The sequence below is a fragment of the Oncorhynchus gorbuscha genome, linkage group LG10 (assembly GCF_021184085.1).
Source record: "Oncorhynchus gorbuscha isolate QuinsamMale2020 ecotype Even-year linkage group LG10, OgorEven_v1.0, whole genome shotgun sequence".
NCBI lineage: Eukaryota > Metazoa > Chordata > Actinopteri > Salmoniformes > Salmonidae > Oncorhynchus > Oncorhynchus gorbuscha.
Window position 1 is genome coordinate 46,091,470 of NC_060182.1, and position 13,883 is coordinate 46,105,352.

Below are 13,883 nucleotides of genomic sequence, written 5' to 3' on the forward strand. Positions count from 1 at the left end.
GCAGAAAACAAAGCAGACACACACACACGCTTGCCCAGGCACAATCACAAACCCAAAGAGGCAGAATAGGCCATTCCTATTCAAATGTTCCCTTGTCGCTTACATGGGTATTTGGCTAGTTAAGCATTAGATGATTAGATGAGTGTAAATATTTTTAAAAACACCTCACTGCGAAGCATTATATCTACAAAACACTTTCACCAAAGCAGAATGTAGTGTTCTTTCCTTTTAAATGACTGTACTGTTGACAAGAATTTGTGATAGTGCTGTATAATACTTTTTATGTGATTGCGAGTATGTATGCTGCAGTGTGTGTTTTTCTGTGTGTCTGGCTTCCTTCGTCAGACAGCCATCTGCCCCCGTGGGAGCTGTTCTGAGGCACACTATTGGCTTATGCGAGCTGAAAGAGCTGAGAGAGATCATCATTTTGGGGGGAGGTCATGTGACATACCGCTCTTTCAAAAGGCCGACACCACTGTCACACAAAGAGAGTCCGGGCTGACGCAGCACAAATCGCCCCCAGCCAGCCATGCCAATGAAACCCCCCCCCCTCCTAATCTCCCCTCTCTCTCTCTCTCTCTCTCTTTCTTTCTCTCAGCAATCGGCTACCTTCTACACACAGCCGCTTTCCCATTACAAACCCACACAGGATTGGACCAATAGGACTTCAATGAGCGTCATCAATTCATAATGTTTACTGACACTCCATAATAAAAATGTTCATGCAGTTTCATTAAAATTATAATAAACTGAAAAATAAATCAGCTGAATTTCAATGGGTGGAGGAGAGCATGTAGTCTCCCGGTTGTTCATGACAAGTTGTATTGTTAAAGTATATGGAGGTAGTTTCTCACTTTGTCTCTCTCTATCTCCCCAGAATGATTGAGTTTATAGCAGGCTGAAGAGTCTGAGTGCCCGTGTGTGCCAACGACAGAGTCCTTGTAACTGGGCCACTCCTTCAAAAAAAAGAGAGAGCGAGAGAGAGAGAGAGAGAGAGAGAGAGAGAGAGAGAGAGAGAGAGAGAGATATAATAATAATAATAATATATGCCATTTAGCAGACGCTTTTATCCAAAGCGACTTACAGTCATGTGTGCATACATTCTACGTATGGGTGGTCCCGGGGATCGAACCCACTACCCTGGCGTTACAAGCGCCATGCTCTACCAACTGAGCTACAGAAGGACCGTATATATACCGGACATACTACTACTGTACCATAACGGCTCGCCAAACACTGCATCTATCTTTATCCACACACAGATGCATGAGAAAAAAAGGCGGCGTCTCATTTTTAGCCTCTTGATATAGTGCGATATGTGGCCGTGTGTCAAAACAAAAAGTATCCACTCCGAGGGGGGTGATGATTGTCAGCCGTGCGAACACGGAAATAGACTGGGATGTTTATCGTGCGCACACAAATACTTGTAGGGAATTCCCTGTCTGGCAGTGGGCTAATATCTTCACAGTGTGAGATTTATTTTAGAACCAAGTACTGTTGGTTACCAAAGTGTATGGTTTTTCATGTCGGGCATATATGCTTCATTGAAAACTTTTCCCGTCTTGAAACCCAATAAATGCCCTACGTCATAATTTAATTAATTGGCTGACGGCTGTAGTAGCTCTGAGGCAATTGGACGAGGCGGCGGTCGTGGTTGATTGGATGGAGGTTGAATGTGTAGCCAAGGTAAGCCCGGGTAACCTGCTGGCACTACTTTTTCACTTTGGGGAGTGGAAGGATACCCGTAGTAATTTACATGTACGGGGACCTTTCCCTGTATCCCCCTCCTCCTCTCTCACCGTCCCTCTTTCCTTCAGAGCGTCATAGCACACCAGGCCCTGTTCACTACTCCCCAGTCACTCAGGCAGTCAGGTATATTAATGCACTCTCCAGCCCTCTTGACCTTTGCCGCTCATAAAGCACGTCCCCCAGATCGCCATTTGTCATATGCAGACACTCCTGACTGACCGGGAGGCGGGCAGACCAGCAGGGGGGAGACAGGAGGCAGGGGAGGGGACACACTGGACGAGGAGAGGGAGGAGGCAGGGCAGACAATGGCTTGTATGAGGGGTTGAACTTCTCTCTCTTTTTGTCTTTTTGCTCCCTTTTCCAGCACATAGGATTTGTGCTATTCCCCAAGGACGACAGTAGTGGCAAAGTTGGTGGAAGGGGAGGGGGTCCCAAGGGAGGGACGTGTGTGTGTGTCTGTGCAGACGCAAGTGTGTGTGGAGGAGGATGGCAGGCAGTGAGCTTCTAGAAAAGATCGCTAAGGAGAAAGGGAGAATACTCAAAGGACTCATGGAATCTATTGTTGTACAGAGCAGCCACAGGAATAACACCAAATCCCTGGGAGCTTAACATGATAGTATACGCATTACTGTACGGTAAATTCCATTGAAAATGCTGCATGTGTCAGAACTAAACCTGTGTGTACTAGCCATATGAATTCATCATAGAGAAATTAAACAGAAAATGCAACGACAAAAAATGCCCTTGGAAAAATTTAACAAACGGAACATAACTATTATATCTGTTGTTTAATCAAGTATTTCCAGTGAACATTCAGCCTTTCGTAGAGAGAAGCCCCGTTTGTTAGACTAACTTTAAAAGGCTGTGAATTAAAATAGCTGCCGGCAGGGTGGAAATGAAAGGAATCGGCGCATTTAATTTATTCTCCCTCGCTGTTATTGTGCTCTTTTGAAGAATTTCCCAGACGCCACAGTCAAGCATGTCACCTGTGATTCCCTGTTTGCTTCTCGTAATAATGCGTGTTGTGATGCCGTGTTACGGAGGGGGAGATTTTTTTTCTCTCCCGGCGAGACAATATTAAACAGTGCAAGTGAGCGGCACATGTTGCAAATAATTAACGTGAGCCTCTTTGCACATGAAGTTAACTGCTAATTCAAAATAAGAAATGCAATTGACTTACATTTGAATACCATTCAAGATACAGAGCAACAATCATCCAAATCGTTAACGGGAGGTTTCCTCCGCCACCTTATCTACACGGTGGAATCAGCATCTGTTTGTCAGTATGAAATCCACCCCTTAGGTCTCATTGAGAAAGAATGTCCTCTTAGCTTAGACAAGTATTAGTAAAGCGCTAGATGTCAGAGTCATGTATAACAACGTATAGAATTAGAACCATATATAGTATCTCTCGACATACAACTCTGCTAAACTCAATAATCAAAACAACTGCGACGAGGTGTTCATTGCACAACTGCCCCGTGTGGTCGATTGAACTGATATGAGGTCAGACGAGAAAACGGACATCACCGTGTCCCTTCTGGTTATACAGTAGAGGTGAAGGAGAGATGGACTCTTCAGCCGCCCTTGAAAGGGGAAGACCCCTGGCTGTCGATATCCTATTGATCCCGCTGACCCATCACGCTGGTCCAACAAGGCAGGGCTCACTGTACCCACACAACTCAGAGTAGTCACAGTCTGCCTGGTCAGAGATAGAGATTGGAGGAGGACTCATTTAGCTAGGCATTATGCAGGCTTCTGGAGAGTTTGTCATTTCTCGGTCATGCACACACACACACACACACACACACACACACACACACACACACACACACACACACACACACACACACACACACACACACAAGTCATTGGATGGGTCTTCTGCGATCACAACAGCCCTCAACACACCAAAACAACTGGCCCATCGCGGCCGTATATGTATTTTAATGCAGCGGCAGTTGCTGCATTTTCCCCACTGAAAACCCTCCCAAAACGAAGTGAAGAGGGATATTCTCTCTGTGGCCATTGATATGCATGGCTACCAGCTGTTGTGCTGTCCACAGTGTGGATATGGTTCTCCATCAAAAGGCTTAGCCGTGCCTGTGCCTTGCATATGAAACAGGACATGGTCTTCTGTTCCCTCAGGGAGTTCACTTCCTACCCCTTCCTTTCCCTCCCTCACTCCTTCCCTCCCTTTCCCCCCTCCAACAAGCAGTCCCTTCAGCTGGAGGCCAGATATCCCAAGGTGCACTGGGGACATTTTTGGGCAGTGGGAAGGGAAGTTTCAGCCCCTGTGAAACAGGGTCTGGAGCCCAGCCACACTTTTGGAGCAGTGCTTTTGAAAACAACGAGGCCCCCAGATCTCCTTGCTAGAGAGGGCTGACTCTGCAGAAAGAGAGAGAGGGGCCTGCCTGCTACCTGGCTTGCACTCTACAAAATGGGATCTCTTTGCACTTTTGCCACCCTTTTGAGAGTCCACAAAAGAGCTTGTAGTCCAAACTCAGTTTTAGGCTTCTTCCATTTTCAACCTTAATTGCAACTGCAGACCAAAAGCATCATGATGCAAGTCCTGTCCGAATGAACCTGCCTTCACAGCCTCTCTCTAAAAGCTGCTCTTTGCCTACAAAAGCCTTCCTAGCCACCCGGGGCGCGAGAATGAAACCTGGGAGGGAAAACAACTTGATTTTCCTGTCCCACGGAAAATGGACGGTGGAGGGTTGGATATAACAGTGCAGGTGTGGGGACATGTTTCATTCATGCCTACTCAAGAGGGTTTGCTGGGGCGGCAGGTAGCCTAGTGGTTAGAGCGTTGGACTAGTTACTGAAAGGTTGCAAGATTGAATCCCTAAGCTGAAAAGGTCCCAAAAAAAATATGTCGTTCTGCCACTGAACAAGGTAGATAACACACTGTTCCTAGGCCTTCATTGAAAATAAGAATTTGTTCTTGAACTGACTTGCCTAGTAAAATAAAAAAAATGTTTTAAAAGGGTTTGCAGTTGATGCTTGCGTAATGGGCTTGTCTCCTCTCTCTCTTGCAAGGAGTGGCGGGTCTGGAATGTAACGTCTGTCGCAACTCTCCTGTTTCCCAGACTAACTACTAGTTTTCCCCTGGCTAACTACTAGTCTTGTCTGCTGGCTTCCACAAGGCGACGTCTGCCAAAACACACAACAAAACAACGCCTGATAGCCCTGCCGCACTAGAGAGCAACAAACCAGCTTGCTACAGTCCAGGGCCAGGCTGGGAGAACCATTGAGCCATTGAGATTTTTACGCTCAGAGTCTGAATGCTTTTGTATTCTGTTTTTCGCCTTATGCAACCAAAAGACCGTGCTGCTGCTAAATGTCTCAGCAAAACTTGGCCGTTGGTGGAAACGTAAACTGCCTGTGCATAAACTAAGCTCACTCCCATTCTTTTTCTCTCTCGTTCATATCTCCTCCCAACAGATGGGGTGCATATAAATCACATCGTCTTGATGTGAACTAAAAACCTAGGGAGGTCCTAAATCTGCGGCCGCCATCCTTATCTAAACATCCTGATGCGGAAAGCCACTGATGATGTTTGCCACCCACATGTGTTCGAGCCAGAAACGGTAATAAAGGCAAGCCAACATTGGCATGGTGAACTTAGAGACCAAGTCTACTGCTCCACACCCGACTTGTAAACTTTGAACCCATTCAACAGTTCACTGAGCTAACTCACTTGCTCATTCACAGCTGTTTGCACTCCCACAGTCAACACCGGCGTGCTCACATCGAAAATGAAAACGGAGAATGCACTTTTATTGCAAATTCCAACACAGCCTTTTATAAGGGAAGTAGGCTGCAATAAGAAAGGTGTACTGCAAAGTCGGTGTGGTGTCATTTTCCTGTCTTTGGGTGGGATGTGTGTGTGTTGGGTAATGCCCAGACTAGAGGTCAACCGATTATGATTTTTCAACGCCGATACCAATACCAATTATTGGGGGACCAAAAAAAAAGCCGATTCCGATTAATAGGCCGATTGTTTTATTTATTTATTTGTAATAATGACAATTACAACAATACTGTATGAACACTTATTTTAACTTAATATAATACATCAATAAATTTCAATTTAGCCTCAGGTAAATAATGAAACATGTTCAATTTGGTTTAAATAATGCAAAAACAAAGTGTTGGAGAAGAAAGTAAAAGTGCAATATGTGCTATGTAAGAAAGCCAACGTTTCAGTTCCTTGCTCAGAACATGAGAACATATGAAAACAGGTGGTTCCTTTTAACATGAGTCTTCAATATTCCCAGGTAAGAAGTTTTAGGTTGTAGTTATTATAGGAATTATAGGACTATTTCCCTCTATACTATTTGTATTTCATTAACCTTTGACAATTGGATGTTCTTATAGGCACTTTAGTATTGTCAGTGTAACAGTATAGCTTCCGTCCGTCTCCTCGCTCCTCCCTGGGCTCGAACCAGCAACACAACGACAACAGCCACCATAGAAGCAGCGTTACCCAAGCAGATCAAGGGGAACAACTACTAGAAGGCTCAGAGCGAGTGATGTTTGAAACACTATTAGCGCGCGCTAACTAGCTAGCCATTTCACTTCGGTTACACCAGCCTCATCTCGGGAGCTGATAGGCTTGAGGTCATAAACAGTGCAATGCTTGACGCACAACGAAGGGCTGCGCGAAAGTGCTGTTTGAATTCATGTTTACATGCCTGCTTCGGCCTACCACCGCTCAGTCAGATACTTAGATACTTGTATGCTCAGTCAGATTATATGCAACACAGGACACACTAGATAATATCTAGTAATATCATCAACCATGTGTAGTTAACTAGTGATTATGATTGATTGTTTTTTATAAGATAAGTTTAATGCTAGCTAGCAACTTACCTTGGCTTACTGCATTCACGTAACAGGCAGTCTCCTTGTGGAGTGCAACGACAGAGAGGCAGGTCGTTATTGTGTTGGACTAGTTAACTGTAAGGTTGAAAGATTGGATCCCATGAGCTGACGAGGTGAAAATCTGTCGTTCGGCCCCTGAACAAGGCAGTTACCCCACCGTTCCTAGGCCGTCATTGAAAATAAGAATGTGTTCTTAACTGACTTGCCTTTATTAATAATAATAATAAGCAATAAAAATAGAAAGAAATCAGCAAATCGCAGCCCAAAAATACAGATTTCCGATTGTTACGAAAACTTGAAATCTGCCCTAATTAATCGGCCATTCCGATTAATCGGTCGACCTCTAGCTACCAAGCGGCAGTCTGCTCCTCAGAGGAGCAAAGCGTCTCCGAGGCCAGGAAGTCCTTCGAGCTCACTTCCTGTGTCTGACTGTGAGATGGCTGCCAGCTACATTCACAAACTTTCACAAAAACCACCCTTTCCTCTTGCCAACAACTCAAGAAAAAAAGGTATTGAAAGCACAATAAATTCAATCCGGTCTATCACTTACTTACTTCTCGGAAACACATTTCAAAGTAACACCCCCAGTGAAATGTGCTGACAAATGGAAACTTGTACAGTAGCGAGAGAAGTTTAGCAATATTACCATAATTCAAGATTCTGCTAACTTTCTCTCATTAGCATTACTTTTGCAAAGCCACTTGATAAAAAAAAGAGTGAATTCAAAGGACGGTCATATTAACAATTTCTAACACAAAAGCCTTTTGAGACCCTCTAAAAATAGAAGAGAGTTTTAAAGAGGGGTCCTTTCGGTTCCCCCACTCAAACCTAAACACAGATGAGTGCCAAGAGAAAGTATTGACTGTGGCATGGCAAGGCTCTGGCCCTCCTAAAATACTGGCAAATGGAAGGGTAAAGACTGTGGTGGTGAATTGTTAGACCTCTGTTGGTAAACACTTCCACTTTGTTTGTATGGCCCACTGAAAACTGCCTTAACCATAATCACCCACTCTCCTTTCACCCTCCTTTCATGCTGAGGGTCAAAGGAGTAGGTAACAAGGGGGAAGGGAAAAGAGTGTGTGTGATGGGGGAGGTGAATGTACCCCTTTGTTGGGATCATATTATGTTTCCACCACAATACTCCTATCCCTGCTTCATCAACTCTATTCATGTTAACAGTTCATGCAAATGACCATGCTTGCCTTTCATTTGTGGAGGGGGCTCTTTTATCATACTTAGCTGGGGGAAGAGGGGAGGGATGACCCCCCCCCGCTGGCTGCCTCCCCACCCCAAAGCGCAGGCTTAATCCCCCCATATGACTTAAGGCCCGCTCACATCGAACTGAATGTGGATCTAGCGTTCGTCTGCCAATCGTTCAGCGAGCTGTGTTTTAGAGACAACCCGTTGTAGACGTCTGACTGATGACATTTTTCAAGTGATTCTACGTGTAAAATCGGTGCGCACTCGGTTAGCAAATTACATTTAGCGGTGCCAAGTACTCTCCGCCAGCAAACGCTATTGGTGTGAGCCCTTAGAATCAAGGGTCTGTCTGTTGTAGTAGCAGTTCTAGGCTAAAGCCTATATATCCTCCAATGTAAAAGTCAGGGTTAGGCAAACTGAGGCCCCCATACTCTTCACAGCGCTCAATTACCCCGAAACGGGTGAGCCTGGGTGGCATGCGAGACTCTGGGCCCCTCTTACCCGTGTCATAGGCTCCACTCTCCTTCATTTAGGGATCATCAGATAGCCGGCAATGAAAGAGATGCGGGAATCCACCTGATAAATCATGGCTTGATGTGAACGAGCCGCTCTTTTTGAACAGATATTGTTGGTGAACATCGGGAGCCGAATCGCATCTGTGAAAGAGACGTTCATTTCGCTCCCTGATTTGCATACTGCTACTACTGATATACTGCTACTACTGATTTCTTTGCTAAAAACAACGTTTTTCTTCAGAAAGTTACAAAATAATTATATTAAGAGGGTGAACCCTCACGGTGGAAACAATACATAGTGGGGAGCGCGTAAATCTGGTCCCCGCTGATTTTTTCGCGCCATCTAATAATTTGGCCAAGTAAAAATGTATTTGAACGCGCATTTCACGATCTGACATAATGGTAGTCTACCTCTTGGCATTTACATTGGAGATGTTCAATTGTTTCATGGTTATAGGTAGATTTTTAAGCATTTTGTATGAAGAACCGGTTGGGAGCTGGCGCTCTTTTAGGTGAATGGATCTAAATGGGCCAGTTCCCCGAAAAGACTCAGAATGCCCATCACCAATGGCTTGCAGAAACAGTGCTGGTCTCCCCTCCCTCTCGTCATTAGAATATAAGTGCTCTGAAATAATATACTATTTTTAGAATCACTGCATTTGAAGGGGGGGAAAGTATAATAAAAAAGTGCTTAGTAATATTTAACATATTTTGTTGTGGCATAGGATTTGATTTTAGGATTTGATGCAACAACCCATTAGGCACAAACACAGACAGATTGAAGCGATAGTAGCCTAGTTATTCAGCTGACAAAGTCGGAGTCTTCTACTGTAATGGGCTCTCTAGACAGACACAACAATGAACCTATCTCGCGCGTCCTAATAAAAAGCCAGCCCCCCCCCATTACGCACGGAAGAGCCCCTCGTTAACGAAACATCCATCTTCAAGTACCTGAGATAACTTGGCCCGACCAAGTGCCTCTTTCTCAAACACAGGGGAGGGGGTCTGCCACAATACACTGAAAAGTGCGAACGGGGGGGGTTGCTGTAGGAGGTGTTCTCCGGACTTAAGAAAAGACGACTTTATTTCCTTGTCCCGTCCTTACATCACATGAGTTCTCGATAGTTGTTGTAACACTATTATAGGGTAATTTGTTGGTAAATGGGATCGTTTTTAAAGTAAGGTCAATAAAATTGAGCCATTGACACCCGCAGAGGTTTTTCACAGGCAAATAATGATTTGATTGCCACCAGAGGCGTTTAGCTGGTATTGGTGGACAATTAGTAACAATATGTTAAGTGTAACCAAATCCTGGAAAGACTCGTCTCCAGTCTAAACAAACCCATGGCAGGGACAAATCATTGCAGATTGCACCAATAGTATACTGTACTCTAGATAGGAGTCGTTGACGTTCTAGATAGCATTATATTTACAAGAAGACAACACAATAACACACCAGAAAGAGAAATGGAAACAAACGTTCGACAGTGTAACAACATTCGTATAATGCAACAACACTTGCAACACAGTGCAACTACATTGTAACATAGACTTAAACTCACCCTTGATGCTTTCCTCTTATATTTGTTGGCGAAGTCAAATTTCTCTTTAATCTCGTCCAAATGCTGCTCCAGGCGCGCCTTCTCCTCTTTCCCCGTGTAATCCTGGCCCAAGAGGACGTATGCCCTCCAGTTGGCGGAGTCAAAGCCCCAGTGGCAAGTCCTGTTTTCCAACGATTTGTGACTGTGCACCACGAACTTATGGGTCGGGTACATGAGTCTGCAGTCCATGCACTGGATGCAGGCTGCGTTGGGGCTGGTGTACAGCTCCGGGACGAAGAGACCCTTGCACTTTCCGAAACACTCGTGGTATATTTTGAAGCTTCTCTCCGTGATCTCCAGCTCCAGGGAGCCAGAAAACTCTTTCTTGCAGTGCGGAGGGTAGGTGCCCCCGTAAATCAGGGCATTGCACAGGCGCTCCGCGTCAGTTTTGGTTATGAGTCCGCAGGAAGGCGCGGAGAATGGAAGGATCCCCATGACTTTGAGGATTTCCAGCTGTTCCGCGGTGCACCTGGAGCAGTAGATGTGGAGGTCGTCGCACACCGAGTTTATCTGCTGGAGGGAGAAATCCCGAAGGACGGTGTTAAGGATCTGCGGCAAGCACAGCCGTTTCTCGCCGCCGACCACGAAACAGGAGACAGTCTCTGTCTCCAAGACCGTCTCGCACCTCTCAGTGGAGCGGTCGGACGGGATGAAGAGAGGCCCCGGCATCACTGTCGGTGGCTGCATGGGCAGATGCAGCACGGGCTCGGGCTCTTTCCCATCCTTCTTGAACAGGAGGTCATGTGGCCATCGAGCAGAAAAAGCCGCCGGTCCGCCGAGGGAGCTCATAGAACTCAGATGAAACTGCTTGAGAGTTTGTTGCAGTCCTGGGTGAGGTTGGAAGCTTTGTCGAGTTACAGTCTCCATGTTTTCACTACGACTTTGAAAGCGAGAGTTCCTTTCAACTGGGGAAAACTAAAACAATCGAAAGACACGATAGGTCCCGGTTCCTTGTAAATCCAAGGTATCCCAGAATTAGCCAAGTGCGGAAAGCGCTTCATCAAACATCCACAAAAAAGTCCCAGGTAGTGAGTTTCCAATTCCGTTGACTAGGAACCTACTAGGCAAATGGTGACACCGGCGAGTCTTCCCATGCAGTAGACTCCCGACTGTCCATATCTAAAACGCGTCCCTTTGAAACTCCTCCAAAAAGGAATGGTACGCTTTTGAAGTTCCAGAAAAAAGTATCGACCGATAAAGCAAAGCCTTCTCTCTATGTAACAGGTGTAAAACACATACAAAAATCAGTTTGAAATACTGCAGTAGAGCCCGATGCAAACACTCCGTTTACCCACGCAGTTCGCTACGCCTGTGTGGAGATGGCTAGTCTGTGAGCTGGGTTGCGCTCACTCGCTCGCTCACTCGCTCACTCACTCACTTGCCCCCCTCTCTCTCTCTCTCTCTCTCTCTCTCTCTCTCTCTCTCTCTCTCTCTCTCTCTCTCTCTCTTTCTCTCTTTCTCTCTCTCTCTCGCTCTCCCTCTCTCTCTCCCTCTCTCAGTGTTTTTGTGAGTGTCTGGCTCAATCATTGAATCCCAGCCAAGAATGTGACTGACTCCGCAGGCTGGCTCTTCCAGGAACATGTCGGCACTCCCCTACTTCTCCTAGAAGCCTTGTGCGGAATATGCAAAGGTGAAAAAATGCACAGGGCTCATTGAATCCCTTGATTCACAGCTAGGAACGGTTGTAACCGAAAGGGAATGGGTGGAGTTTGCTACAGACAGTCAAATTTAGACATTAAGGGGAAATGCAAATTACACGACTGACTGCGGTTTGTTTATTTAGGTTTATCTTTCCAGGCTGGTTTATACTGTGAATTGCGGAAACTAGGGAATAATACATATTAGGGCCACATATTTTCAGATATAGCAACATATGAATAACTATTATTATTGTTATTTGGTCGCAACATTCCAATTTTATTAATTTTACGCATAGGCTGTTTTTACGCATAGACTTGTTTTACGCATAGACTTGTTTTACTCTATAGATGTGCCAGTTAATTGCGCAAGCACGGCTATACTGTTCGAGCTCCCCTATAGTAGCAGCACAGTCTATGCAATTATGTTTGAGTCACTTTCCCCCAGGGTTTTTTAGTTTTAATTGTAATGTGCAACAACGAGGGCGTGAATACGCACACTTTAAACGTATGAACAATTGAACACTGCAGCGGGGGTTAGGCTGCGATCAAGTGGACTAGCCTACATCGAATCATTCCTATTGTGCTGAAGAGTTGGGAAAGGGGAGAAAAATACAAACTGAACTCCATTTAAAATGTACATTGTTACTTGGGTGTAATTAACTGGAGCAATTTGTATATTTTTTTCAATGAATGTGATTGAATAAATAATATAGCCTACGCCTAATACACTTGTGGAGTGTATATTAGCTTTTTTTTTACTACTACACGGTTTTAATACTAATCGGCCTTCAAAAGATTCATGAAATTAACTGTATGCCCTTCTACACCTGCATTGTAATGTTGTTCATTTGGTCGGCTCTGTTGTCGTTTGCTGTCATCTCCAATAAAGATTTACTTTGATGACGCGAGCTAAAAAAATGAAAGGTGAGGCAATTGTTTGCCGTTCCTGTGGCTCCTCCTAGCCATGAGGCAATGTAACTGCAACCGCATGGCAATTGGAGATATGCTCAGTCACATAGTATATATAATAATATATGCCATTTAGCAGACGCTTTTATCCAAAGCGACTTACAGTCATGTGTGCATACATTCTACGTTATGGGTGGTCCCGGGGATCGAATATAAATTAGGCCATAAATTAGTACTCTGGATATTAATATCATCAATATATTTACATGGCATATAGCAAACATAACCATGAGTAGGCTACAATTTTCATGTGAGCAATATTCTGACCCGTAGACCAAAGGCCAATATGTTATAGTGAGTTTATATGCCAATAATAAAAGAAGTATTTTGAACCTTTATTTAACTAGGCAAGTCAGTTATGAACACATTCTTATTTTCAATGGGAGGGGCAGAACGACAAAAATTAACCTTGTCAGCTCAGGGGTTTGAACTTGCAACCTTCCGGTTACTAGTCCAACGCTCTAACCACTAGACTACCCTGACCTACCCTCCAGAGGCAATCCACTTGCTAAAGCCTACACCAACAGTCTCAACCATTTTCCACAATGGATCAGTCCAATTATTTTTTAAACAAATGACAATTACGACAATGTTTGAGTGCAAGTGGACAAACTGGTACCCAGGCTATGATTTTTCCATTTTCCTCAGAAACTCACCCACAGTAATTGACATGGTGGGTTGCCAGATCTGGAGCTATAGTGATGAGCTATATCCCGAATGTCTTGCAGATAAGTTACCTTTTTGGAGGGACCTGGGGCTTTGTCTATTTGCTAAGGGATATAAGTGATGCAGTGTATGCGGTGGCAGGTCGGCTAGTGGTTAAAACGCTGACTAGCAACCGAAAAGTTGCTGGTTTGAATATCTGAGCCGACCAGGAGAAAAATGTGTCGATGTGCCCTTTAGTAAGACTCTTAACCCTAATTTGCTCCAGTGATGCAATACTACTATGGCTAACCTTGTAAAAAATGACACATTTCACTGTACCTATCCAGTGTAGGTTACTGTATATATATATATATATATATATATACACAGTGCCTTGCGAAAGTATTCGGCCTCCTTGAACTTTGCGACCTTTTGCCACATTTCAAGCTTCAAACATAAGGATATAAAACTTTATTTTTTTGTGAAGAATCAACAACAAGTGGGACACAATCATGAAGTGGAACGACATTTATTGGATATTTCAAACTTTTTTAACAAATCAAAAACTGAAAAATTGGGCGTGCAAAATTATTCAGCCCCCTTAAGTTAATACTTTGTAGCGCCACCTTTTGCTGCGATTACAGCTGTAAGTCGCTTGGGGTATGTCTCTATCA

General features: G+C 44.5%; 1 protein-coding gene across 2 annotated transcripts in view; it reads right to left on the reverse strand.

The window, feature by feature from the left end:
• LOC124046181 (ski oncogene-like) overlaps window positions 1-11,328 on the reverse strand; it is an 83,541-nt gene extending 72,213 nt beyond the window's left edge. The window contains exons 1-2 of one of the 2 annotated variants that reach the window (XM_046366281.1): window positions 9,917-11,328; window positions 855-956 (exon numbers count right to left, since the gene is read on the reverse strand). In XM_046366281.1, the coding sequence (XP_046222237.1) occupies window positions 855-956; window positions 9,917-10,822 (1,008 nt within the window). In that variant the 5' untranslated portion in view covers window positions 10,823-11,328. The remainder of the gene's footprint in view (window positions 1-854; window positions 957-9,916) is intronic. The other variant, XM_046366282.1, reaches the window with a different exon arrangement.
• Between the last annotated feature and the right edge of the window lie 2,555 nt (window positions 11,329-13,883).